This window comes from Diadema setosum, chromosome 10 (assembly GCF_964275005.1).
Source record: "Diadema setosum chromosome 10, eeDiaSeto1, whole genome shotgun sequence".
Lineage (NCBI taxonomy): Eukaryota > Metazoa > Echinodermata > Echinoidea > Diadematoida > Diadematidae > Diadema > Diadema setosum.
In genome coordinates, this window is record NC_092694.1 from 14,746,436 (window position 1) to 14,773,352 (window position 26,917).

The 26,917-nt window shown below is 38.3% G+C and overlaps 1 protein-coding gene and 2 long non-coding RNA genes across 4 annotated transcripts; 2 read left to right on the forward strand and 1 right to left on the reverse strand.

Moving 5' to 3' along the window:
- Nucleotides 1-12,649: 12,649 nt before the first annotated feature.
- LOC140233783 (monocarboxylate transporter 6-like) lies at nucleotides 12,650-18,733 on the reverse strand. The gene is made up of 4 exons (XM_072313877.1): nucleotides 18,526-18,733; nucleotides 14,239-14,379; nucleotides 12,840-13,189; nucleotides 12,650-12,709 (listed from the first exon to the last, which is right to left on the reverse strand). The coding sequence occupies exons 1-4, from the start codon at nucleotides 18,731-18,733 to the stop codon at nucleotides 12,650-12,652; spliced, it is 759 nt and encodes a 252-aa protein (XP_072169978.1).
- A 1,505-nt stretch (nucleotides 18,734-20,238) lies between these two features.
- Nucleotides 20,239-22,154, forward strand: LOC140234177 (uncharacterized). The gene is made up of 3 exons (XR_011901595.1): nucleotides 20,239-20,333; nucleotides 21,013-21,123; nucleotides 22,018-22,154. It is a non-coding gene; the product is annotated as an uncharacterized lncRNA (long non-coding RNA).
- Nucleotides 22,155-22,911: 757 nt separating this feature from the next.
- LOC140233655 (uncharacterized) lies at nucleotides 22,912-26,153 on the forward strand. Of its 2 annotated transcripts, none has more exons than XR_011901560.1 (3): nucleotides 22,912-22,961; nucleotides 25,330-25,447; nucleotides 26,112-26,153. It is a non-coding gene; the product is annotated as an uncharacterized lncRNA (long non-coding RNA). The 2 variants fall into 2 exon arrangements; XR_011901559.1 differs by lacking the exon at nucleotides 22,912-22,961 and adding an exon at nucleotides 23,868-24,158.
- Nucleotides 26,154-26,917: the final 764 nt, after the last annotated feature.

Here is a 26,917-nt window from a genome sequence, read left to right on the forward strand (position 1 = left end):
AACTTCGGGATAAGGAATTTTCAGAGTAACTATCGCCGTTTATGCAAAAATACATGTAATGTGCTTGTGTATTTAAGGGCGTGTGTGTGGGGGGGGGGGGGGGGAGGGGGGGGGGAGGAGGATATAAAACTAAATTATGTAATACATATTTTTGTGACAAAACACATCATTCATAGGTCAAGGTCAGAGCTTTCCTCATAGGAACATTGTTCAAAGAATTTATTGTAGAATATCGGGATGAGGAAAACTTCACTATAGACGTTATGCTGCACAAACAAGTTTTATCAAATTGGGAGGGTACTGAATTGCATTTAATAAGGCTTTCATTAGCACTTTTTTGAAATTTGTAAACCTTTCTTCATTTACAACGATGACACTATAGGAAAAAGAGAAATTATCCAATACTTTTCTCTTGATACGATCAGAGGTATTGTATCGGAAGAGTGACATCACACAGTCCAAGAATCAACCAATTTGAACCAAATCAAAATCTCCGTCTGAGGTTCTCACAGATGAGACTCTCGGTCTTCATAAAAGGCATCTGATCAGGTGAATATCATGACTGGCGAACCGCATTTCCGGCGTTATGAAGCAGAGATTTCGAAGACTTGTGCAATGGATATTATGAATATTCTATAAAAACAAGTTACATACGGTCATGCTCATGACTTTTCTTTTGTTTTTTTCAATGAAATTCCAACTGAGATTTGCTCTCTCGTACCCTTGCTCTCCACAAAGCCGTCTTGCATTTCTCTCATCTCTTGAATTCGTCCTTCAGTTTGTTCACAGTGATTCTTAGAAAATTACTTTAAAAGCGTGTGAGATCACGAAACTAATGATTTGCGTGGGTGAAACATTCTATATGAACTCAAGAAAGGTACAAAATTAGATGGTTGCATCTGGACTTACTAGTGCCCGCACCAAACTCAGACGAGCTGATGACGCGTCCAGGATAGGACGTGAAACCGTTCTCAGAGTTAAAACATTACAGTCAGTCCAGATGCAATGATTTAGTTTGGTACCTTTATTGAACGTTGCCTGGATGAATCAGAACCTACGTCAATTCTATAAGAACTCCCTTTTTGGAAGTGGAGCCAAATATATTGCTCTACACCGACCTGTTGCCCATTTTCCTGTTTCCCACACGAATCCACATAATATTGTACACGCAGTTTCCAAAGAATAGTTGTCCTCTCTTCTCATGCTTTCCAAAGTTCAATTGGAATGCCAACTAAAGAACCCCATGAAGCATGAATACATAAGCTATATGGCAAATCTGCTGTTATATAAATGTTTGTTTTGGGTTCTTTTTTTTTGCTTCATTTGGATCTTATGCAAATAGCGACAATGATGACAGCAACTACAACTGCGTACGTTTGAGAGTTCTTTTTGTGTGTGTATTATGTATATGTGTGTGGCTAGTCAGATAGTTGTGTGGTGGTGGTGGGGGGGGGGTTGGTTGGTGGGTGGGCATGTTGGGTAGGGCACGCATTTTTCTTATAGGGAACACGGATGTAAGGGAGTGGGGGGGGGGGGGCTAATGTAAGGGTGGGGGCGTATACATGAAGGGCAGACAAAGGAATTGAATAATAATGAGTGACGGGAGATGATTTTGTTTGTTGATGATATTTATTTCTATATTCTGTTCTTTGCACAATGTTAACAAAGCTTTCGAAAGGAGTATTTTCATTAACTGCTTATCATTATCAACGAGGTAGTTGTTTTTTTTTTTTTTCCAAGCGAATGCTTAAAAAGAAACATTACATCTATGTTTGATGTGTGTGTTTGCGTGCCTACTTTAGGAGGACTGGTACTCAGTAATTATTATTGAACTGTGCTTTGAAACCGAAGTGCCGTGTGTGTATTCTGAGGGACGAACGGAGAGGTCTGGATCATCGGATAATGAGAATGGATGACGTCATTCAATTAAACACAAAAACAAATTTTTATTCTGTATTACTGTAAGTCGATCGAATGTCCACAATTATTACTGTAGCCGCGTAAATTTGTGCAATTAGTGCATTGCACAAATCCAATTTTTGTCCATGAATGATTGCGTCTGGAGTAAAGTGAACAGCGCCCTCTCGTAGAGTGTGTTAGCATAAATTCTTGTGCTTCTTATCGCTTTGAAGTATCCAGACACTGACATTAATGCCCATTCACTGCCTGATTAATATGAGTAAAATATCATGTCTTGTATTTATTGTGACATGTATTTCCTTCTTACAGTCGGGTTTTTTTTTTTATTCTTGGTCTTGTTCCACTTCTGTTTTTATTAATTTCCTACATTCTTCGCCAGAAAAAGTCACAAAAACCCCGGCCATCCGAAAGCAACTTTTTAATTCAGAGAAACTGCAGTAACTCTCGGTTAGATTACTTACTCATTGCTTCCTATGACCATGTCGATTGATATCGGAACTTCTCTATTGATGCTCTGTAGGACATCGACACTTGTATCTAAAGGACATGGTTTGTACTATCAAAACACACGGCATAATCGTAGTCGTTATCCGTCAGCACGTGGTAATACCCAAACGAGTTTAGCAAAAGCTGTTCTCAAAGAAACTTATTCTTGTGTAGTCTCATTTGTCTACTAATCCGATGTCTCTCGATAGATAAGTATTTGCTAGTCATCGGCAACCAGGTAGAAAAACTATTTACAATCATGACTCTCCTTCAAGTTTTCTCCTGTCGATATAATGATTATGATTTATCAACATTAAGAATTAATCTTCGAACTATCAATAGTTTGCTCAAGATTATCAACAACGACGGCGCGAGTGCTCGGCAGCGCGCCTGTTTTTACACGGTAAGCACTGTTCGGGCACCCGTCCCGCTTCATCATGACTATTCATCAGGCAGTAAGATAAGTGCCCAGAGCGCTGGATAGGTGCCATATAGAATGTAAAAACGTATCGCCGGGAAATGTAAAAATCTCGAAAAATTGTATCAACGGGGAATGTAAAAACGTCTCGCCTGGAGATGGAAAATGTTCAGTTTTGCAGGGAAATGTAAAAATCATGTATTTCAACAGTATTACGTACCGATGGTATATACATGTAGATGATGAACATTCATGATGAAGCGGGATGGGTGCCCCAACAGTGCTTACCGTTTTTTCCGTTTTGCACTCAGTGGATTCGAGTACGAGTTTCGTCCGAGTCTTTGTTGTACAAACGTATGCATTCATACCGCCCTCTCCAGTTAGATGCAGAGACACTTCGTCCCTCGGATAGGACCAGCTGGAATGGCGGCCCCGTGTGTGAGAGCGCCACAGCCTAAAATGGTACACCAGTCAACCTCTGGGTGGGGTCACAATCCGATAGGCATCATGCACGTTCCTCCCACGGGAGAAGAGCAGGGTAGTAATCTAACGCAGTGGTCCGACACACAATTATCACCCAGCGAAGTAGGCCTATGTTGTTGAAATTTGAGTTTCAGGTTTGGAGTTTCAAACTCAAATTGAAATTTTCGGCCGCCAATAATTATTGGTAATTGTAAAGCACGTGAGATGATAACTCGGGAGTCTGCGCTATCTTTTTTGTCACTGGACTGCCGATAGAACGTAGTCCTCGGGACCGGCAGTTTTCTTTCGTTATAACGAAATTTATCTATAACCCAACAAAACTAAACAATTAAAAAAACATGGAGTGGATGATGTTGTGGCCTGAATTTTAACTTCGTTGTAACCGGAATTTCGTTATAACCCTGTTCGTTATAACGGGAATGCACTGTATTGAAGCTTTGCGGAAATAGATCGGGAGTCTGCGCTATTTTGTCACTGGATTGCAGCTTTAGGGAACCAGCGATAATCATAATTCAAACTCAACTCAACTCAAACTCAACTTACAAGAAAGCATCACATTTTTTTTTTCTGCTGCCCCACTTGCGTCGGCTCCCTGTGGAGCCGGGATTTGTAAAAACACAGGGAATTGTTAACAACGTCTCTCCTGGATTTGTTAAAAAACGCCGGGAAATGTAAAAATCTCGAGAACTGCGTCAACGGGCATTGGAAAAACGTCTCGCGGAGAAATGCAAAAATGCTCAATTTTGCCGGGAAATGTAAAAACGCTGTCAGAAAATGTAAAAATCATGTATTTCAACGGCAATACGTGCCAATGGTGCAGAGAAGAACTCGATGTCTAACAAAAGTGATTATGAACTCTTAACCGTTTTCATTTTCTTGAAAGCCTGGATTTTCACCAAACTTGGCAGGTAGCATTTTTATTATCTATTATCTTTATTTGTTTAAATGAGCCCCCCCCCCCCCCGATTTTTTTTTTTTTTTTTTTTGGGGGGGGGGGGGGAGTTGAAACTTCAGAGTCCCTAAACGCTTGGTACCATAAAGTTGCTATATTCCAAATTTGGTGTAAATCTGTGGATTTTTCAAGAAGATGCAGAAAATGTGTGACATCCCCCTCTCCTCCCACACATGACTCCCTCCCGATCAGGGCACCCTAGATCCGCCATAAGCAAACATGAAATTTCAGTCATTAATGTTTTCAATAGCACTAACTTAACTTTATCTTCTTCGGTACGACGGAAGAAAAAAAAAACAAAACAAAGTTTAGGGACTCTGAGGAATCATTCAAACAAATTAAAATTATATCACCATGCATAAAGGTGCTATCTGTCTAATTCGGTGACAATCCGTCATGGGGTTTACAAGAAAATGGTAAAGGATCATGAGCAGTCTTTGTTAGATATCGAGTTTATCTACACAGAAACCGAAAACACCAGGTTGGGGGGGGGGGGGGGGCAGATATACCCGTGATAACTCATTACGAGATCTCAATTTGTACCATTACTGACAACAACGAAAAACATAGAACAAAAAACCGAAAAAAAACCCTCGAAACATGTTAATGGTAGTCCACTTCCTGGACTGTATTCGTAGCATCACCTCCCTGCACTGATATGCAGTGACGTACGGACGTACGTTGATGGTGTCTGTATGTACACTGTATTACACAAGATCACCCCTCCTGAATATTTTTTTTCGGGAGTATCAATTGGTGGAGTGTCGCAATCAGCGGTTGGGCGCATTGTGTGGGTGCATGCATGATTGTGTATGCGTGTGTTAGTGTGGGGAATGCGGACGATTAAAATCGTCCAGTATCTGGACTATGTTAAAGGACAAGTTCACCTTCATAAACATAAGGATTGGGAGAATGTAGCAATATTAGTAGAACTCATCATTGAAAGTTTGAGGAAAATTGGACAATCGATGCAAAAGTTATGAATTTTTACAATTTTTGTGTTGGAACCGCTGGATGAGGAGACTACTAAGGCTCGTGATGTCATATGAGTACAACAGTATAGAGAAAATGTAAAGAAAATTCAACATATTTTCACGTTTTTCGCATAATAAAAGAGCACTTGACTTGCCTCTTTCTAAAGGCAATGGGAATAATATTACCCATTACATATGTCAGTAACGAGTCAAGGGAATGTGTACTTTTTTCAAAAGATGATATTTTGTGAAATTCTCTTTATATTTTCCTTATATTGTTGTACGCATGTAACATCATACACTGCAGTAGTCTTCTCATCCAGCGGTGACTGCACAAAAACTTCAAAAATTCATAACTTTTGAACGGATTGTCCGATTTTCCTCAAACTTCCATGATGTGTTCTACAAATATTGCTACATTCTCTCAATCCTTATGTTAATGAAGGTGAACTTGTCCTTTAATGGCTGTGGAAAAATTTTTAGTTCAAACGTGCCGGTCAAATCCTTCAAACCCCAAGCTGAGTCAGCATGCACCATCCATGAGCACAGAAAGACGCCAACACGACCGAATGATTACAGATGACCACCGACTTTCTCCTAACGTTCTACATCCCACTTTCGGAGTGAGTGTGGGGTGTGTCTACACTCACCTGGTAATAAGATGGTCAGTCAGACCAGGCTCGATAATATAACTGTGGTCAATCATACCATCTAGGGAGGCCGGTGTGAGAAAAATCACCTCCCTGATCATTATAGAGGCGATGTAGATGCTGCATACCTCACGCGGAAGGCGCTTTGGTCGGATTTGACACCAGACCACGTCTATGCTTCTTTGGACTAGAATTTCAGGCACATGCTTTTGGGACAGGTTGTGTCTTACACATATAGTAATAATAGTAATAATGATAATAATAATAATAATGATGATGATGATGTTTTTATATAGTGCGGATTCAACACAAAATAGGTTCTCAAAGCGCTTTACATACATAGTAACAAAGTAACAATCTGAAGTGGAAAACCGTATGGTATAATTCTCATATGCTGTACTAAAGTTACTGAGCATTGTAAGCTAATCGAAATAAGTGAGTTTTCAATTCAATGTTTTTTAACATAAATTGATACCCCTCCTCCTGTCCTCTATATTCGTTATTATGTGAATGTGCAAAGCCATGTATGTCGAAGACGTTCACAGAGTCACCGGGTACTGGTACATGCATGTACATAACAATACCAACATTTTGCTTTGAGAGAGCGGTAGAATGAAGGCGTGGGTGTATCGTAGGGGTGGGTGGGCTTGCCCAACTCCCAGAGCAGGGGAAATGCGCAATTTGAGAAGTAAAGTGGCTCAGGCTATACTTAGAAGTTCCATCTCACTGATCAAGACGGCAAGATCATCATTCAATTTTACAGTAGTGCATTCGTAGTAATCATGTAACAACAGAATGAAATTAACACGTCATCATTCGGGATGACTCGAAGACTAAAGGGCTTTTTACACTTGTGTTTCTTAACCCCGGACTTTCTCTGACCCAGGACTATCGTTAGTCCCGTACCAATTTTTTCAGCTTTTTACACTCGCCAATTAGTCCCGTACTATCTCTTGTCCGGGGCTAAGGAGAAAACTGACCTTTTTACACTCGTCTTTCTTAGCCCCGGACTTTCCAAACCACATGAATATTCATAATACGCTGTGTACTGTACACGTACACGCACGCACCGGCAGCACTTGATTACCTCGTTTCTGATTGGTCAGTGAGGGTCGCACTTCGTCTCCGTCGCTTAGCCCAGGATTATTTTTTCGTTCTGTTTACACTCACTTGCTTGGCACCGCAATTGCGGTGCTAGCACCGCAATTGCGGTGCTAACCCCTGCTATTTTGCAGGGCCAGATAGTACCGTACTATCGGTGGGGCTAGCCCACTTTGGCAAAAACGAGTGTAAACAGAAAGTGGGCTAAGGATAGTCCCGTACTATCGGTGGGGCTAAGGCCCCCCCTTAGCCCCACCGATAGTCCGGGGCTAAGCAAAAATTTACAAGTGTAAAAAGCCCTTAATGGAGTTACAAATTGCATAGTTGATTCAAGGGGCAAATCATTCTGCACTGCTTGAGTTTTGTAAGCACATTGCTGTGTTTTTAACGAAGACTGCTGAAGCATACATGGAAGGACATAATAACCACACTGCCGAGTGAGATGCGTGTATATGATACGGATGGTTTCTTTTGAACACGCATTGTGTTGGTGTTGGCGTCATATATTCGCAGGCATGTGCACGTATAAATATTCCTACGTTAAAGGGGAAATCCAGTCCAAATATAAGTCTGATAAAAAATAGAGTAAAATCTTATGAGTTCCACGGTAAAAATTGACTGAAATCGGATGAAAAACAGGGAAGTTGAAGTTTTGCTAATTTATGCAAAACAGTTGTATTGTACAGAGGATATGAATATGCAAATGAGTGACTTAACCATGTCATAACCTCACAATTTTCCATTAATCGCACAAAAAAAAAAAAACAATGACGAAAATTCAATGTTCCTGTCATTGAGGTCCGTAACATGACGTTATACTTGGTTGAATAACTTCGGAATAGTGATCAGTTAGATACAGGATTTGAGCCTCGGGCATAATTGCGTTTGAAAAAAAAAAAAATGTATGTATGATCCAAACGTTACGAATATTAGCTCTCCTAAATGACTATGTAAGTATTTTGTTGATTTATTGATTTGTGTTGATTTTGAAATGCAGAAATAAAACTGAACTGAACTGAACTGAATGAAAAACCGGAAATTTCAAAATTTTATGCACAAACTATATGGCAAGTTGTGAGGGGATGACATGCCCACTTTGCAATTTGCATATTGACATTGACCGTTCAAGAACTGTTATCTGAAAACTTCAAAAAACTTCAAAAAGCTTGAAAATGTCAAAACTTTCTTATTTTTCTCCGATTTCAAGCAAACTTGTACCGTTGAACTCAAAATATTTTGCTCTTTCTTATCAGACTAACTTGTATTTGGACTGGATTTCCCCTTTAAAATCATCATGACGGGAAATGTAAACAGTATGTTAGAATGCTTCAATGTTTACTGCTAAACGTATTCATTTCTAGTGGGGAAGAAAGAAAAAAAAAAGAAAAGAAAAGAGAATTTCCGCTCTGTGGGATACGTGAACAATGGGGAGGGAAGATATCGCCCTGTATTACAATAGATTTCTAAGGTGGAGGTGGGTGGGAGGCAAAAAGACTCGAGCTTTAAAGGGTGTGTACAGTTCTGGTCGAGGTGAGGATTTAGCTTTTAACGTTTTGCGAGATGTTCAGAAACCACTCTATGAGATGTCAAAGAGCATGCAGTTCTAAGGGGTATCAAAAGTTTATTTGATGAAAATCGGCTTTGAAATGGCTGAGATGTCCAAAAACAAGGTGAAACAAAGAGATCCTAATAAAGTTGTGGCATGTCGCCTATTATTATTAGCACTTTTTGGGATATCTCAGCCATTTGAAAACCAATTTTCATCAAATAAACGTTGAATCCTTCTTAAAATTACATGCTCTTTCATATTTCATAAGAGGCTTTTCATCATCTCACTTCGGAATGTTAAAAACATGAATCCCCAACTCAACCAGTACTGTACAGTCCCTTTAAGGCCAAGGAGCAGACAGACAAAAACATATTGTCTGTAGGCTACTCTTTGTCATGCTATCGCGATAATGTGGTTTTCATCAGTCGACCGTGCATTCTGTACATGGCAGTCTGATACCCTGTACCTCGTTCAACCTATAAATTATATACATCGTCACTACCACAGACTCTCGATACGGATATCATAACATGCATAGTGGTAGAACGTACCCGACCACCATCACAATCAATATATTCTAGATACATCACTTGGGTTTTGCAACTCAGTAAGAAGATGGCAGAAGTCTTTTTTTTTTACGAAAGTGAATAAGCCGCGCTTCATTTTCTCTTTTTGATTATTGTTGTCTTGTTCTTGATATCAGGGCTATGAAGTAAGAATGTATTAAACTGGTAATGCATTTTTGGCCAAGAAAGAATGAGTTTATTCGACTCGAATTTTCGGCGTCCCACGCCTTCTTCAGGCATCTTGATAATGACGGTATCAAAACAAAGTAAAACAAAAACTTTATATTTTTGTTTTGCTTTGTTTTGATAGGATATTTAGCATATTATCATATTTAGTATATCATATTTAGCATATATTTAGCATATATTCATTAAGATATTTAGCATATCATATTTAGCATGTCATATTTAGCATATATTTTGCATATATTCATTAAGCTATTTAGCATATCAGACATCCTTTAAGATCTATTAAAATTTTGTGATGATGGCATTCCTGATGACTCCAGTGTCAATCGTCTTTCATCATAGTATGCTCTGAAGGACATTAGCACACGTTTGATCATGACTCAGCATTTCGCTACCAATATGATTATTAATCTTCTATCTAGTATTGCATAAAACAAATATTTTCAGTTCAATTTATTTCATACTCCAACTTTCTCAATGAAATTACAAAATAATTGACATTAACACAACAGGTAAGAATACAATATGTATATGGTCATAATTATGATAAATAGGTGTCATAAGGAATTGACAGACATAATAGATGATGGGGCCTATACAAAAGATATAGAGCTTGTAAAACTGTATATCCCAAAATTCATAGGCGTGGAATTATATGGACAACAGATGTGTTTACCTTGACCAACTAAAATCATTCCAGCACAAAAATCAACTCCAAAGAATGAACTAAATACCTCAATATATTTATTGTTTCGACTAGACTGTACAGATTTCGCCAGGTTTGAAAAAGAATGCTAAATGTTATATCGTTACCATTGAATAACTTGGTGCTGAGAATGAATGCGAAAGATTGGAATATCTAAAGAACGTTGCAAAAAGCCTGGTACGGTGTATCCACTAAGGTAATAACTGTTATATTTTGTGTTTGAAGATGAATAGGGATAAGAAAGAATATCTTGAGGGAGGTCATTCCAGTATAGTAAACATAATTGTTTTCTTCGCAAAAACAGTGCGAATACGGGGGCGGTGATAGGCGTCACTCATGCGAGTGGGATAACAATGAATGGAGCTGTTTTTTCTGAACATGTGGAGACAGGTAGTAATTCATTGGTAGTTAACTTATAAATAAAAATTCCGAGATTATAATAAAATAGGTCTGGTATTTTCTGAATTCCGTTTTGGTGAAAAAAGCAGTTAGTATGAGCTAAATATCCGGCGTGGTTTATGATTCTTATTGCACGTATTAAGGTCTTGATGTGAAAAAAAACCAAACTAAACAAACTAACTAACTTTTGTCATCAGCAAAACAAATGAACGATAAAATTTGCGATGATTTTTGAAGATCGTTAAAAGTGTGCAAGATAATTTTTTTAATGGAATAAATATAAAAATGAAGAAAACTACAAGTAGGTTCAAAACTGAGCCACATAGTTATTATCTTACACATTTTATAATATGCCAGTGCTTCCCAGATAATGTAATTACCTATAACATTTTCATCCATACTTTACTGGTTTCTCGTATGTAATTGATTGGAATATTATAAATATATAGAAAACAATAACAAATCGCAACGATAAGAGAAAAATAATGTGTAGCAACAGTTCAAATCAAGGATGCCGGGGCTGCATACTATTCGCTAAGGTTCCTGGTCATGCCTTATACGGCAACTCGCCTTGACCTATAGTGTTTCAACACCGTTACGATGGATAGGTTGACAAGAACAACGATGAATCCGACGCCGAGTATTTCGAAGACGACTGTAAAGGAGTGTGTGACGTCAACGATGTGTCCTGCCGGTAGAAGGGGCAAAAATGAAATCGACAATAGTTGGCATCTGCTCTTTAATTTATTACCAGTCATTACAAGTAACCCTGCTGGAAAGAACACACGCAGTGTCCCACAGTGTGTTCACAGTGTGTTCACACGGTAGGCTATAGTGTGAAAACGCTCGAATTTAAAGAGGAAATCCAGTCCAAATATAAGTTAGTATAATTAAAAAAAATTACGAGTTCAACGATTAAAATTTGACTGAAATCAGATGAAAAATGAGGAAGTTATAAAATTTTGAAGTTTTGATAATTTCTCCAAAACAGTTCTTGTGGGTATGAATATGCAAATGAGTGAGCTAATCATGTCATGCCATTACAATTTTCCATTGATCGTGTACAAAAAAAGAATGACGAAAATTCAATGTTTCTGTCATTAAAGTCTGAAACATGACGTTATTCCTGGTTGAATAACTTCAAAATAGTGATCAGTTAGATATCTGAAGATTTGCATATTCATATTGACTGTTCAAGAACTGTTTTCCAAAAGAGCGAAACTTCAAAATGTCATTACTTCCTTATTTTGCATACGATATCAATCACATTTATACCGTTGAACTCGTAATATTTCACTATTTCTTATCAGACTAACTTATATTTGGACTGGATTTTCCCTTTAAGGACATTGTGAAGATGATTTCACACTGTGGTGTTATTTTTTTTTTCACAGAAAGTTCACGCTGTTAATGTTCTGTTTCACACTGAATTAATGATTCGCAGTGCGTTCGCGATATTAAAACCCTTAAGAGTCCTCTGCATGGCTCTTTACCCAACCATGAACTCTTCCCGAATAACCCCCCCCCCCCCCCCCCCCCTCCGCAGAAGGGCTCCCATACCAATGTTTGAGATTGGGCTTCAGATTTTTAACATTTTTTTTTTTTTTTGGTATAATAAGTTTCTTTTTTTTTTTGATGAAAAACCTATGAAACATCAAACAACATAAAATTATAAGAAGAATTCAAAGTTTATTTAATGAAAATTTGATGAAGACTTAAAAATGACTGAGATATCCAAAAACAATCCTAATAAAAGGTTGGACCCACCTTTTAGTACGATACATGTAGCTTTGTTTGACTTTGTTTTTTAATATCTCAGCCATTTTAAAACTAATTTTCATCAAGTAAACTTTGAATTATTAGAATTGTATGCTCTTTAACATTTCCTATTGTGGTTTACGTATCTCCAAAAAAGGTAAAGATGAATCCTCGCCCAAACCAAAAACTATACAATGCGTTTACCTTTACCTGATAAAGTGCTTCCTAGTGTGATTCCTACTCCGGCTACAAACGTAGCTACAGTCAAGCCAGCGGGAATGTTTTCCTCCTCTAATACTGTCAGCTTCGTAAGAATTGATGCACTGGTATTAAAAGCGAACAGACACGTGGCTTGGATGAAAGTCATCAGGGCTTGGTAAGTGTAGCTGTTGTTCAAGGAGGCGACGAGGAGAGCGACAGAACAAATGCTGCCGAATATCAGAATGACGTATTTCGCGCCGAACGATGTCCGCACGAGCAAAATGAGTATCGAAAGACCTATCGATCCAGCCAGTCCACTAAGGCTGGCGAGGTACACCGCTCGTGACGGCTCAATGCCTAGCCACACCAAACGTGGGACTAAGAAGAGAAACCAGGCGTACAATATAAAGTATATCAAAGTCATTGCAGGGATTGCTCCGGTGAAGAAAGGTTCGGCGAAGAAAATGCTAGTCTTTAACTTCTTTACGAACAAAGAAAACATGCTCCAGGTCGTTTCGTAGATAGAGTCACGTTTGAAACTGTCGTTACTCTGGTCCTTAGCCACTTTGGTAGCAGACGGACATACATTTGTCTGATAGTCTCTTGGTGGCCGAATGACGGCTCCACAGACGACTGCGTGGAGGGCAATTCCGCCGAGTATGAGAAATGCCCCATCATATCCATAGGCCTCCAGACTCTTTTCAGTAAGTAGAGGCAGACAGAGCGCTCCTGCACACAACCCGTAGAAGGTTACAGCATTCACGAAGACGAACGACTTCGGAAAGTATTCGTAGATCGTTATGAACGAAGTGAGATAGACGACGGACATTCCAATACCTGCATCAACATAAAAGGGAGGAAATTTTGTAGAGAAACACTGAAATAGGTATATCCACATAATAATTATCATATCTGACCTGCAAGTGTCACTGCCAATTAGTTACTTGATCTCTTCAGGTTTCATCAATGTTTTCCTAGTCTAAAGCAGAGTTGTTAATAAGACATGGACGCATTCCTTCTAACTATGGATCTACCACACGATGGATTATGAACAAAATACGTCTTCCTTTGATCCCGTCATCTCCGTCGCCGCCTGACTGTGTGCTTGCATCTATGGGTATCTTCAGATGTTTGGACAATGACGATTGTGTAATTGTGCGTCGTCACTGACATTTCGGTCTTCTTTGGTCGAGGTGTCTCTTCAGATTCAACTGCCTTTGAATAAAAGTCATAATCTATGTAAACAAATAAAAATCTTTCCAGATATCAGCTACTTTTATTGAGGCAGTCACCAAATGACGCCACCTTACAATGCCTTACAAAAAGAAAGTAATTACTATTAATCTGCATACGCAGATGCGGATTGTACTGCTTCCTTTTTTTCCCTTCGTATTTCAAAGAAATTAATTTTCAGACTGTTATAGGAGCAAAAACTGTATGTATTTGAAAGAAATAAATGTTTACACTGCAGGAGCAAAAACGATTTCTTATGCTCACTAGTAGAAGCCAGCCATCTAGCCAGCAACTAGAATGGCAGGACATCATGAAGCGGATGCCACCACTAAACCCTTTGTTGGAGTGAAAGGCATTGGTCACGGTAGGTCAACTTTCACCATGAATGAAAATGAAAAAAAAAAAAAACACACACAAAACTGACGAATGAAATGGTAGGTATATGCCAATATCTTATTTTGCAATCTTAGTGAAACAATGTCCCTACACTGTACGCTATTGTATGTATGAAGTGCTTTCCATAATGTTGGCATAATAATTATAATTCAACAGGCCTCATAAAAAATGCAATAAGTGCATTGTAATGTCATGTAACATATACACATATCTATTCCTCGAAAAAGAAATCTATTTTGGACTGAATTTTGTCCTACCTGAAAGTACCATCAGCGCCCCAAAAATGATCAAGTTACTGGCAAGAGGAACACACATCAGCGGAACGGCGGCGAGGAGTCCGCCAAGGATTGCCGCAGCGGTTGGATGCATCAGCTTTACCACCACGTACGCAAGAGGAGCTGTGAAAGGATCAGGAACCTCTTAGTAGGAACCCTACAGGTCTACAAAATATGTCAGTGGCGGATCCAGAGGGGGGCGCAACCGGCGCAAGCTCCCCTTTATTTTTCGTTAAAAACAAAAAAAAAAAAGAAAAAAAAAGAAAAAAATGAAATGAAACCCGGAAGTGGCACCAGGTTGCCCCCCCCCCCTTTACAGAATTCCTGGATGCGCCTCTGTACAAATATACCTGTTAGTGCAAGTGATCCCAGTTCCCCTATAATTTGAAAGCTTTGAGTTGCAAAGGTATTTTCTTTTGTCTGAAACCAAAAAACAGCTTTTTGTAAAAATGACATAAATCATGACAAAAGTAGGCCTACAAACAACGAACTTTACTGTTAACATGATATAATCTGTTCATCATTGTAGAACAAGTCGACTCTTTCCCCTGCGTATTCGTACAGGTATGTTTTTGCATTTCAAATGTATTAAAAGAAGAAAAGCCAACAAGAGTCACATGTCGCAGGGACCTTAACCGCCTTACATCTCATTATCGTGAAATTTAACGGCCCTAGTTTTTTAGCTCATCTGAGCAAAAGGGCCATGTCCCGCTATCATTCATCGTCCGACGTCCGTCTTCTGTCGTGAATCGTGTCTATTATTATTATTATTATTATTGTTGTTATTGTTATCCGTATTATTATTATTGTTATTATTACTATTGTTATTGTTATCCTTCTTCTTCTTCTTCTTCTTCTTATTATTATTATTATTAGTTTAACATTTTCATCTTCTTGAAAACCCCACTGCGGATCTTCACAAAATTTTGCATGTAGCAAACTATACCGGATAGGATCGCAATTTGTTCAAATGGGCATCGTGTCCCCTACCCACCTTTTTTTGTTTGAGGGGGTGGGGGGAGGGAGGAAGACACCAACTCCCAAAATTAAAGGAATCTTTAAAAACTTTCTCTGGCAGAACCTATTGTGATAGAGCTGAGTTAATGCTATGAGTAAGTACATTGATGAATGTCGTTTCAAGTTTGTACATGACGGATACAGAGGTGCCCCCCCCCCCCCCGGGACAAGGGGTCCAAATTGTGGCTTAAATTTTACATTTTAATCGTCTTCTTGAAGACGCATGGGAAAATTATATCAAATTTGACAGATACAGTAGACTCCCGTTATAACGAAGTCCGCGGAACTGACAATTTTCTTTGATTATATCGAAATTTTGTTATTACCGAACAAATACACAATGAAAATACATAGAATGGATAATGTTGCGGCCTGAATTTTTACTTCGTTTTAACCGGAATTTCGTTATAACCGTGTTCGGTTATTCGTGAAAGTTCACGCATCACTGTATTGCCTCTAAATGGTGATAAAATGTACATTTGCAAATTGAGTACCATTTCCTACCCGGAGGACATCTGGAGCAAGATCCTCCTCCAACCCCCCCCCCAAAAAAAAAGGAATCTTAGGAAAAAAAAAATCACAAACCGTAAGGAAAACCAAAGTCAGGGCTATGAGTAAGTTAGATACTCGAGTTAGATACTACATACCCGATTTTCTTGATTGGAAATAAACTATGATTGAATTGAATTGAATTGAATTGAATTGAATTGAATTGAATTGAATATATACTTGCCTGTCACTGACTGTAGTTTCAAGTTTGTCTTTTTTTTTGTAGGTTTATCCTATCCCCTATCACTGGTGTTCGTTCAAAGGCAGTTGAATTTCTAATTGTCCCCGAAGGGAGCATTGGTTAGATCTTGAGTTTTTTCTTCTTCTTTTTTTGTCTGAAAAAAAAAGCACCTCATGCAGCCAAACAAGACCGAATTGAGGGATGTAATGCGGTACTCACGGATTTTTTTTTGTCTATTTGTTTGTTTGGGTTTTTTATGTCGACTCGGATTTTTGTGATTGTATTTCATTGTCATAGTTTCGGAAGGTCACAGCGAAGCTCGTCGTTTTTTTTGTTTTTTTTTTTTCCAGCGTATACCCTCCCTTCTCTATTTCATATCCCGTTCTACTTCTCCGCTTCTCGACAGTAATCAATCCTCAATCCATTCAAATTTCAACGCCATTCGTCAATGTCCGTGTGCATCGTTCGTTTCTTTTTTTTTCTCTCTCAAATTTCATAGTTTGCCACATTCCGTCGGCTGGTTATTTTTCCATATTGGGCACCCACTCATAACAGCGTGCACTCACTCATAACAATGCACTTTTGTTGGCAACGTAGCTTCCAATAGATAATTTCAGTATTCATAGTGGCTGGTTTTTATTTATTATTATTTTTCCTTTAAAGCACCGTTGCATTCAATACAAAATGACGACCCTTTCGGTATCAGACACTGTGTTTAGAACCTGCACCAGTCTGCCAAATGGTTGGTTGGATATCACATATGAACAAGAGCTGATATGATAATTTTGATACTGATAATTCAAATTCATCAGCAAACAAATTGCCCAAATGATTTAGTTGGTAGTGATTTACATAAAAACCCACTTTGTAATTACATCACTGTCATTATATCAAGTATTTTTGAATGCATTATTCCGATATATTCGTAGAATGGATAATTGTATTTTCGTTGAATCTCTCTCTCTCTCTCTCTTTTAAAGAAAATTTGTATCCAGCAAGGAAGTGCGAATATTGTGGTGAGTAATTTTACTGACCACGCAGTTCAAAATGAAAGTCTTTTTCTTTATCTTTCAGATTCGGCCAAACCCCCATTTCCGAAAAAATGACGATTGTTTCTTACTCCGTAATTTTGATATTGATTTGCTGAAATCTGGAAACGAGGACATCACAAGCGAGTTTCTTTAAACATTTTTGTCCTCTTCCCATCTGCCACTCATTATTATTTAAACCTACTCGCGTTCGAGATCACTTTGCTACTCGCAATGATAACTTGTTTTGTAAAATTTCACCCCTTCTCGATTCATTTACACAGTAATTCTTTCAGATGACGATTTATCATTAAATCTTGCAATAATTGTTGACTCATTTTGATGACAAAATTTTAGTCAGTATTCAGAAACCTTCTTCATTTCCTTTATTACAATTAGCTAACGTCGATGCGGCTCCATTATTGCTGACTGGCCGCGAATTTTTGAACGGATGGTATTATTATTTTGTCCTTTCATTCTTTTTTTCGGGAACCTTTGATCATGTTTTGCATAATATACTTCTAAAAACAAGCAAGCAAGAAAGAAAGAAAGAAAAAGAGATTATAAAAAGGCACCTATAATGTTACCGTGGATTTCCAATTCAATTCGCTCAATCAATAGAAGCAAATCAGATGTACTCTTATAGATACACAATGGACGCAAAGGAGCGTTTAAACCCATGAACAAAATATACATCGAAAAAATACACTATGATTTGCCGTTCGGAAAATAAAATAAGTATTACTCAAAGCAAGTATGTTATGAAAAATCTTTGGAAGGTTTTCAAGCAGTCCAATTTAGAGAGTTGAATGCTAAACGTATTGATGACCCAGTTTTGATATTGCAGATGCTTTTTTTTTCTTATTTCTCATAAGTAGGTGAAAATTTTGATAAAATTGTCCAATTCCTTGGAGTGATTCAAGTGCTGTTCAGCGAATATAAAACAGTATTATGTTGGAAATGATAAACAACATGTGAATTGATGAGTGTTTTAATAGTAACCATGATAAAAGAAATCATGGGCATACACACTCGGGCAGGATTTCAACCTACGACCTCCTGATCTCCGGACAGGCGTCTTATCGACTAGACCACCGCCCGCCCGACGGCTAATGCTGTGGTTCTAATCCTTGTAGACAAATCGACGGAAGAATGTCATGAATTTGAATAATTGCGCAGTACCCGCTGCAAGTTAATGTAAATTACCTCCAGCAAAATGCTAAGTATTCAGCTATTGCTCATATCAATGTCAGTGTTATCTGATATATAGTTTTGGAACTATTAAAGATCAAAAGTATGTTTGTTTGTTTTTTTAACACCTAGTACATCAAGTAGACGTATACATGCTATACTGAAGTATCCGATGCATGCTCAAAATTGGCGCTGAACTGAGCTAAACGGACTCTCCCTACCTTAATACGCATGTACACACAATATTATGATTAAAAAAAAAGACGAGTGCCAGATTTAAGCGAACTTCAAGGCTTCACTTACCAAACAGGTTCCACAATGTAGCTGGCAAAGTACAGACAAATCCAACGGTTTTGTAGTTTGAGTTGAAGCGCTCGACCATCAGTGGAACCAGAACACCAAGGGACTTTGAAAGTCCACCATCGATGGCTAGGATGAAGAATTTGCTGAACATAATGACAAAGCGCCAATAGTCAGTAGAGTCCCTGTTCATTTCGAGTTCTGCCTCCATCATAAGAACAACTGATCTGCAAGTATGTTAGAAAGAGAAAGTAAGTAGATACAGGGGGAGGGGGAGGAGGGCGAGAGAGGGAGCGGGGCAACGAAGAAAAGATGTTCGAATCCTCTGCTCCCTGCATGCAGAAATCGCTAATTACGTTTTAACTCTCTGTGAACTATAAACATTGCGGGATGACTGTCATTGCCAATGCACCGTACATGTATATCAGTCCATTGCTTTTGGCACTGTGAAACGTGTTTATTGTTGCGTGAGATGCAGGTCTCTTTAACGCTTTGTTGATGTTGATGTGGAGAAAAAAAAAAGTAACCATTGAGTGTACGACCAAACTATAACGGCTCGATGGCGGATCCAGAGGAGGGCTAGCGCCCCTCTTTATTTTTTCGGCTAAAACAAAAGAAATAAAATGACAAAAATGACGTGGAGGGGGCGTGTGTATGGCACGCCAGAAGGGAATCAAATAATTATGTTCGACACCAACTAAAAAACCATTTCATCAATTTAAATTTCATTCCACAAAAATATGTTCGATAAAATATATATTTCATAAAATATATATTCAAACAAAATATATATTTGACAAGAAAATATGAAGGTTTGACGGAAATATATTCGACAAAATATATATTTGACAAAAATATATATGTTTCACCAAAAATATATTTCACAAAAATATATTTGATCAAAAATATATTTGACACAAACTATGTTTGACCCAAAATATATTTGACAAAAAATATATTTGACCAAAAATCATATTTGACCAAAATATATTCGACAAAAAATATATATATTTCACCAAAAATATATTAGACCCAAGATATATTTGACATGGCGTTCTATACTTACGACAAGAAATCATTCGATGAACAAAAAACCATTCGATGAACAAAAAATCATTCCATGAAAATAAAAAGTCATTCGATGACAATACAGCGCAGCGCAAGCTTACACTGCACGTGTCGTTGCGTGTACACTGTGATATACACCATCAATCTGCAAATTGCTTGCGCATGCACATCCGCGCGCGCTTGCTAGCCCGTATACCGTACCGTGCGGTGAGAGCTAGACGCTCGCGTGGTACGCGCGCTATTATACAAAGCATTAGCGATTTCGATGTCTGTCTCTTCTGAAATAAGTGGGAGTAGGAACGATCTCGATGGCGTTATGCAAGAGATTCAGCTCCGCCATTGCCAGTGAGATGACGAGCTCGAGATCGATCGGGGGATCAGGTCGCCCGGTCGTGGACATACTTGGAGACTAAGTTAGCACGAGCAGAGCAACATCAGCGGTAACCGCAGCAGCGACCCCAACACGTTACTGGTACAGCGCCCGGCCGCCCCGGGCGGGGGTTACATCAACGGCAGCGTTTACGAATAGCCCGACCAGACGGAGGTACGCTGTGCGAATATCCTACGTACAGCGACTGGGCTGTGTATAGTTACGGCAGCGCCTGCCATGACGATCCGGTCTCCAACCCAAACATCAAGCAGGCCAAGGGCAAGACCACAGCCTGAGGCTGTAAATAGGCTCAGGCTCAACCACCGGCACCGCACCGGCACTACGGATACGGGCTCAGCCTCAGCAACCCCAGGTTGGTAAACTGTCGTAGACCGATGAGATCTGTATCTGTATGGTTTAGTCAGCAAAATGTCCAGTGCCCAGGAAGACATATCCACGCTAACTTGTAGAGGAGCACTACGTGTGGACAGAGCGCGACCATTGAAATTTGTCTGAGATCTGTCTCTTCTCGTTGCCGTCGGTCATGGGCTTCTTAGAGACAGATTCCGGCGGTAGTAAAATGGTAATGCAGTATTGGCAGTAAGCCAATATCGTATCTAAGAGGCAAGAAGATATACCTCAAATTTCACTCTACCAAATTCCACCAAAATTTCAGGGATTCCTTAGTATCTCATTTCCAGTCACTCACATAAATTTGAATTAAATGAGACATGGGGAAGCATTGAATTCAACGTTGACTTAGTTGTGGTTGTTTCTGCTCGCGCTCACAGCTTACGCTGTCTAATGTTATTACGTTTACACATTACGGTGGCTTTTAAATAAGGGGGACCATCATAGACATCATAAAAAACAAGGTTATATGCCTTCTAACCTGGAGTAATGTGTAACTCATCATGAAATATAGATTGCTAGTTGTTCTCCCCCCCCCCCCATGAAACTAACAATTAGAGTTACTGTCACACAGGTCAGTATCATTATGACAGCGTGTTGCTGACTGCAGTTATTCACGCGATCACGATTACTCTCCACAGGCATTCATTGTCGGCAGGTAGTTCGCCGTACAGGAGGAAAAGAATATGAAGTTTCCGTGACAACCTGAGGACATACGTTGATGCAGCAGGAAGAGATGATGGATGTGTGAGGTAAGACATCGTGTCCTCATTGCTAGATTCCCACTGGTGTGATATTTTGAATGGAAAGTGCTTCAGTAATATTATACTAATCACAGAGTGAGGAAAATTGACTTTATTTCTTTTTTTTTTCTTCTATGAATGTGATGTTTCTTATGGAAAGTTATGAGATTGAATAAGCTGAATGAACAATTCTCAGAGGATTTAGATATGTGATATAAACAGCCATCCCTATCTTTCAACAGAGCAGAATTCTGGATGCCTAATCCAGTCAAGTACTAACTTAGTCAAGTACTTGTACTGTTTGAAAATTGTTGTTCAAATTTTACCTCTTTATTGTTATTTATTTGTGTGTGTGAGTGCGTGTGCGTGTGTGTGTGTGTGTGTTGAAACTAAAGTTTCAAAGATGAAGTTTAGGAAGTCAAGACTTTATGCCCCATTGTGAATGTTTTTTACTTTTGTGATAAACTTGGAATATAGTGATTTGGTGTGTTTTTTCAAAGCTAGTAATATTAGGAATAATAAAGTAGTGATGGTAGTGATCATAATAAAATTTTCATGATGAATTATCACTGTTGTTATTACTTGAATAATGAAAATGATGTTTCTAGTCATGATTATCATCATCATCATCATCATCATTTATCATTGCTTTCCCCCTTGCAGAATTACAATATATATGCCTCTAAATATATTGTAGGCAAACTGTAATAGCAGTACCTAGAGAAACCTGAAACAAGTACCGGTACATCAATATGGTACTAATTGGAAACATATATTTCAGTTCATCTTTTCAACATCAAGTTTATTATATGTTGATAAAATTATGTTCCAAAAGGTATACAGTATTTACCCAGTAATGTCATGCATTGTATTTCTGTTGTTTCCACTAATACACAATGGCAGCTACAGTGTGAGAATGTTTGAGGCCATGAGGGGACCTGTAACTATGCCGTCTACGAGATCTGGGAAACAGAAGAGGACTGGAAGACGTGGAGTCACTTTGTGTTGATCTCTATTGATCCAGTGATGGTTTTGCCAAGGTTTGACACTGTAGGTCCCTATTATAAAGCATAGATTATTAAGTTCAGAAGAAAATCAAGCAAACAATTCCATACTTCTTCAAATTCATGAAATTCTTCCGTCGAGATGTTTTCATTGCAACTGATTGACAAATTGCCCCACATCGACGTAAATAAGCACTGAATTGATCAGTGTTTTAGTAGTAGCCATGATATTTACGTCGATGTGGGGCAATTTGTCAATCAGTCGCAATGAAAACATCTCGACGGAAGAATTTCATGAATTTGAATAACAAAGCAGTACCCGCTGCATGCTATAAGGATTAGAACCAACACTTGCTGTCGGGTGAAAGCTCGGTGGTCTAGTGGAGATGACGCCTGTCCGGTGATCAGGAGATCGTAGGTTCGAATCCTGCTCGAGTATGTACGCCCATGATTTTTTATCATGGCTACTACTAAAACACTGATCAATTCAGTGCTTATTTACGTCAATGTGGGGCAATTTGTCAATCAGTCGCAATTCCATACTTCGTTTGTCAGAATAAATTGTGCAGTATTAAAAGAAAAAAAAAAGTGTCTTGTTCAGAATGTGTTCACTGTTATTGTAGTTTGTGTTTATTTGTTTGTTTGGTGGGTCATATGATTTCTGTACCAGATGTAATTGCTTATGATTTGTGGTATTTTGTAGTACATGTATCATGTTCTTTGTTGATAAGCTTGTCTTGTATTCTTTCAGGAACTTTGCTGGTGCCAAGTCAAAGTCTTTCCGTGGAGAGAATGTGGATCTTTTGGACAAACCAGAGCAGCTGTCTTCAATGGCTATACCAGGTGAGAGTCATGTTACCCCAGTGATAGCTGGGGTCCAATTCCAGAGTGGTTAACCCTGACTTTAACTAGTGGGGAAATTCTGTTTAATCAACATATTGCTTACAGGAGCCATGCTTGTGCTGCGATAACTATTTTATCAGAGGATCCTGATCAGTGTATATCAAAATTTTACGACCCTCATAAAGGTAGTTACATCAATCAGCTAATCTTTGAGGAGTTGTAGATTCAGAAAGAAATGAAGACAGGATACTGTAAAGATTTTTGTTTCAAAAAGTAGATTCTAGAGTATCTATCTTGTGTTGCAATAATCAAAAGTGCACACCCAATTCTTAACAATCTCTATTCTCTACTTACACAAAATGTTGTTCTTACACCCCAATGGAAGTAGTTTTGTGCATACTGTAAAGCAAGAAATATTTGCAGTGTGAAATTTTCTTGAATCACAGCTGACAGCCTTTTTTTTTTCTTTTTTTTTATGCCTCCGCCACGAAGTGGTGCCGGAGGCATTATGTTTTCGGGTTGTCCGTCCGTCCGTCCTTCCGTCCGTAATGAATTTGTGGACAGTGTAACTAAAAAACGTTTTGAGGTATCCTAATGAAACTTAGCATGCATGTGTATTAGGGGGTGAAGTTGTGCCTATCAACTTTTGGGTGCACATGCTCAAGATCAAAGGTCAAAAGGTCAAGGTCAAATACGTAAAATTTCACTATTTCCACCATATCTATGCAATGCCAGAAGATATTTTCTTAAAACTTGGTGTATACATGTATTACCCAATTAAGATTCTCTGGTGGAAGTTTGGGGTCATGAGGTCAAAGGTCAAAGGTCAAAAGGTCAAGTAACAATATTTTTTTTTGTCCGTAACTTGGAAATTGTTCATGGTATCTTCATGGAACATAGCATATATACATGTACTGACTGACAATGATTATCTTGAGAATTTAGGGTTCATGGGGTCAAAGGTCAGGGGCCAAAGAAAAGGGCAACACTTCAACATTTTACTATTTCCTTCATATTTATGCAATGCCAGCGGGATTATTTTTTTTTTTTACACTTGGTGTATGCATGTATAACCTGATAGAGATTCTCTGGAAACTTTTTCTTTTCTTTTTTTTTTTGCCTTAAAGGTCAAAAGGTCAAAGATCAAGGGAAAGTGCTGAACTAACTTTTTCCTCCATATCTCAGAAGTGGCTCAAGGTATCTTGAAACTTTCTACATATTTATGCATGTTCTGCCTGACAGTGATTATCCTATGAATTTTACGGTCAAAGGCCAGATGAAAATGGTAACAATGTAGTTTTTAATACAGAAATTGCACTTTTTCTCCATACCTTGGAAAGTACTCAATGCATAAACTTATGAATGGGCAAAGTCAAGTTAAAGTCCTTAAATCCCCAAATGCATGCTCTCCTATTCATCCAATTAAACTTAGGTCAAGGAAGGTGAATATTCAACACATTTGTGACAAACTTGTTATTTTAATATTTTGCCAATTGTGTGAAAATGTAATCACACATTGTCCACATGTACAGTAGACCTATTAGGAGAATCATGCATTATGGCGGAGGCATACCAGTCGCCTCAGCGACATTTCTAGTTCAGCATGCCACTTGAATTCAATGCATACAGTGCATACAGTGTAAACAAGAACTTTTGCATGTACATGTATTTTGATTTTGTGACTCTTTGATCTCACAAAATTTGCAAAATTGGAATACAGTGTACACACGAAAATGTTTGGCTTAGAATGGTTCACTATTTTTGCTTCAATTGAGTTCTGCATGCCAAAAACGAAAGATTGTATACTTCATTCCGTTCAAAATAATTGTATGGTGGAATAATTATTCAGATATAGGCATTAAAGACTCTAAACAGTGTTTTCACGGAAGAATTAAAATGGGTTGATGCTTATTCTCCAACAAACGTTATTCATTCATCCATTTCATTCATTCATCTCATTTATTTTCACTTTCATTATTGGTTGACAAAATCTGTATTAAAAACACAAACAAACAAACAAAAATGCACTGTGTCAAATATGATAATGGAGAAATCATGAGAAGCACAACGTAGTCTTATTGAAAATGACCCCTTAATAACAAATATGATGTAAATATGTGTAATCATTTATAATCATTTGTAATTTGATTGAAACAAACATGAATACAAATTGTGATAAGATTATGTATTGATTTCTACTTTGCAAGAAATCAGTTGAAATTTGAATTATTGATGAAAACTTATCCCGTAATGACCAATTTGCATGGACACATTAATGGGTTAAATGCAAAAGTATGAAGTGAAGGATCTATGAAGATAGATTGCAACATATGAGTTTGTTTGTTTGTTTGTTTCTCTGTGTTGGTAGGAGCATAGCTGCCTTGGACCCTGATAGCCCTATCCATCATCATGAGGTTTCCCAACCCACTCAATGCCATGCAGAGCCTTTGGATCAACGTCATCATGGAAGGACCACCTGCTCAAGGGTGAGCCACAATGTGCACACATCAGCAGGTCTGAGAGTATTCTGAAGGGGGAGGGCAATTATGCCGGCAGTGCAGTCATTATTCTGATTCAGTCTAATCAGGCCACTCTGCATAAAGATTCACAATCAATCAATCAATCAATCAATCAATTAATCAATCAATCAATCAAATTTCTTCAAGCAAATATCTTTGAACCTCATTAAAGCTTTGGTTTCAAAATATTTCATTTTACCTTTTCATCGGCTAAAGCAGCATCTTAGTGAGTACCATTATAATTCTTCAGTCATGGGGAAAATAATTTTGTAAAAGTAAAAATCAATACCTCTCAAATCAGCAGTGTTTCGAAGTCTCATTTGTATGCCACTCTCCTTCTCTTTGTGACCCTTCTTATTGGAAAGTCTGGACGCCAACTATTTCTACTCTACACATTAATGTTGTTTCCAGAAATCCTTTCTGTCTATATAGCTACAGATTTTATTGTTAATTTGGAAGAAAGGACAAATATATGTTCATTCTTTAAAAAAAAAGAAAGAAAGAGTATGTATACATGTATTATCAAAGATGGATAATGAACAAATACTGACATGAAAAAAAAAAATTGTGCATTCTGTAGTTCACATTACTGTATGATAATGTTTCATTCTCTCCCCACTCCTCTGTCCAGTCTCGGAGTGGAGCCATTGGACAAGGATGTAATAAGGAAGCCTCTTCGTTAGGTTCGTGACCCCATGATCACCAGACCTCTTCTTATTTATGTAGTCATGTCTGCCCTCATCATCGTCGTGGGGATCCTCTGGGTCTTCTGGAGAGAGGTTAGTGCTCCCTTTATTGTCCATGACTGTACACACATTTCTATTGATATTGGTCAAGTTCTTCCTTTACATAATTGTAATATTATGCCCTTGCTACATTGTGCCGAGTGATAACATTAGTGCATTTAGCAAGCTATCTTCTGTCAGATGCTTTGTCATGCGGATTGTAATATTAGATAATGATGCATGTATTGATTTGATTAGATTTATCCATTGTCTTTATAGATACTTGGCTGTGTATATTAGTACATGCAGTAGCAGCATTCATCTTCACATACAGTATGCAATGAATTGTTTTGCTCCATGAAGCCTTTTCAGAGTATAAGGACAAGCATGATACTATCTTGAGCTGGGATTTATCAACTTGTGCCTGTCAAGCAGTCCAGATGGCACTGTAATAATGACTGCTCCTCTCGATTAGATGCAATCCTGCCTCAGCCTTCTCTGTGTCAGACAAAGTCATAAAAAGACGTGTAGCATACATGTATGAATACAAGACCATACATACTGTCTGATGCACCACTGGTGATGAAATTACTCAATTATGTACAGACTTTGTCAGTATGTTTCAACATAAAGTAATGAGTGATAATTTTGATAAGTAATGTTGTCAAACATGCAGATCATGCCTTGGTTAGCTGTCCTTCAAGATGTAACT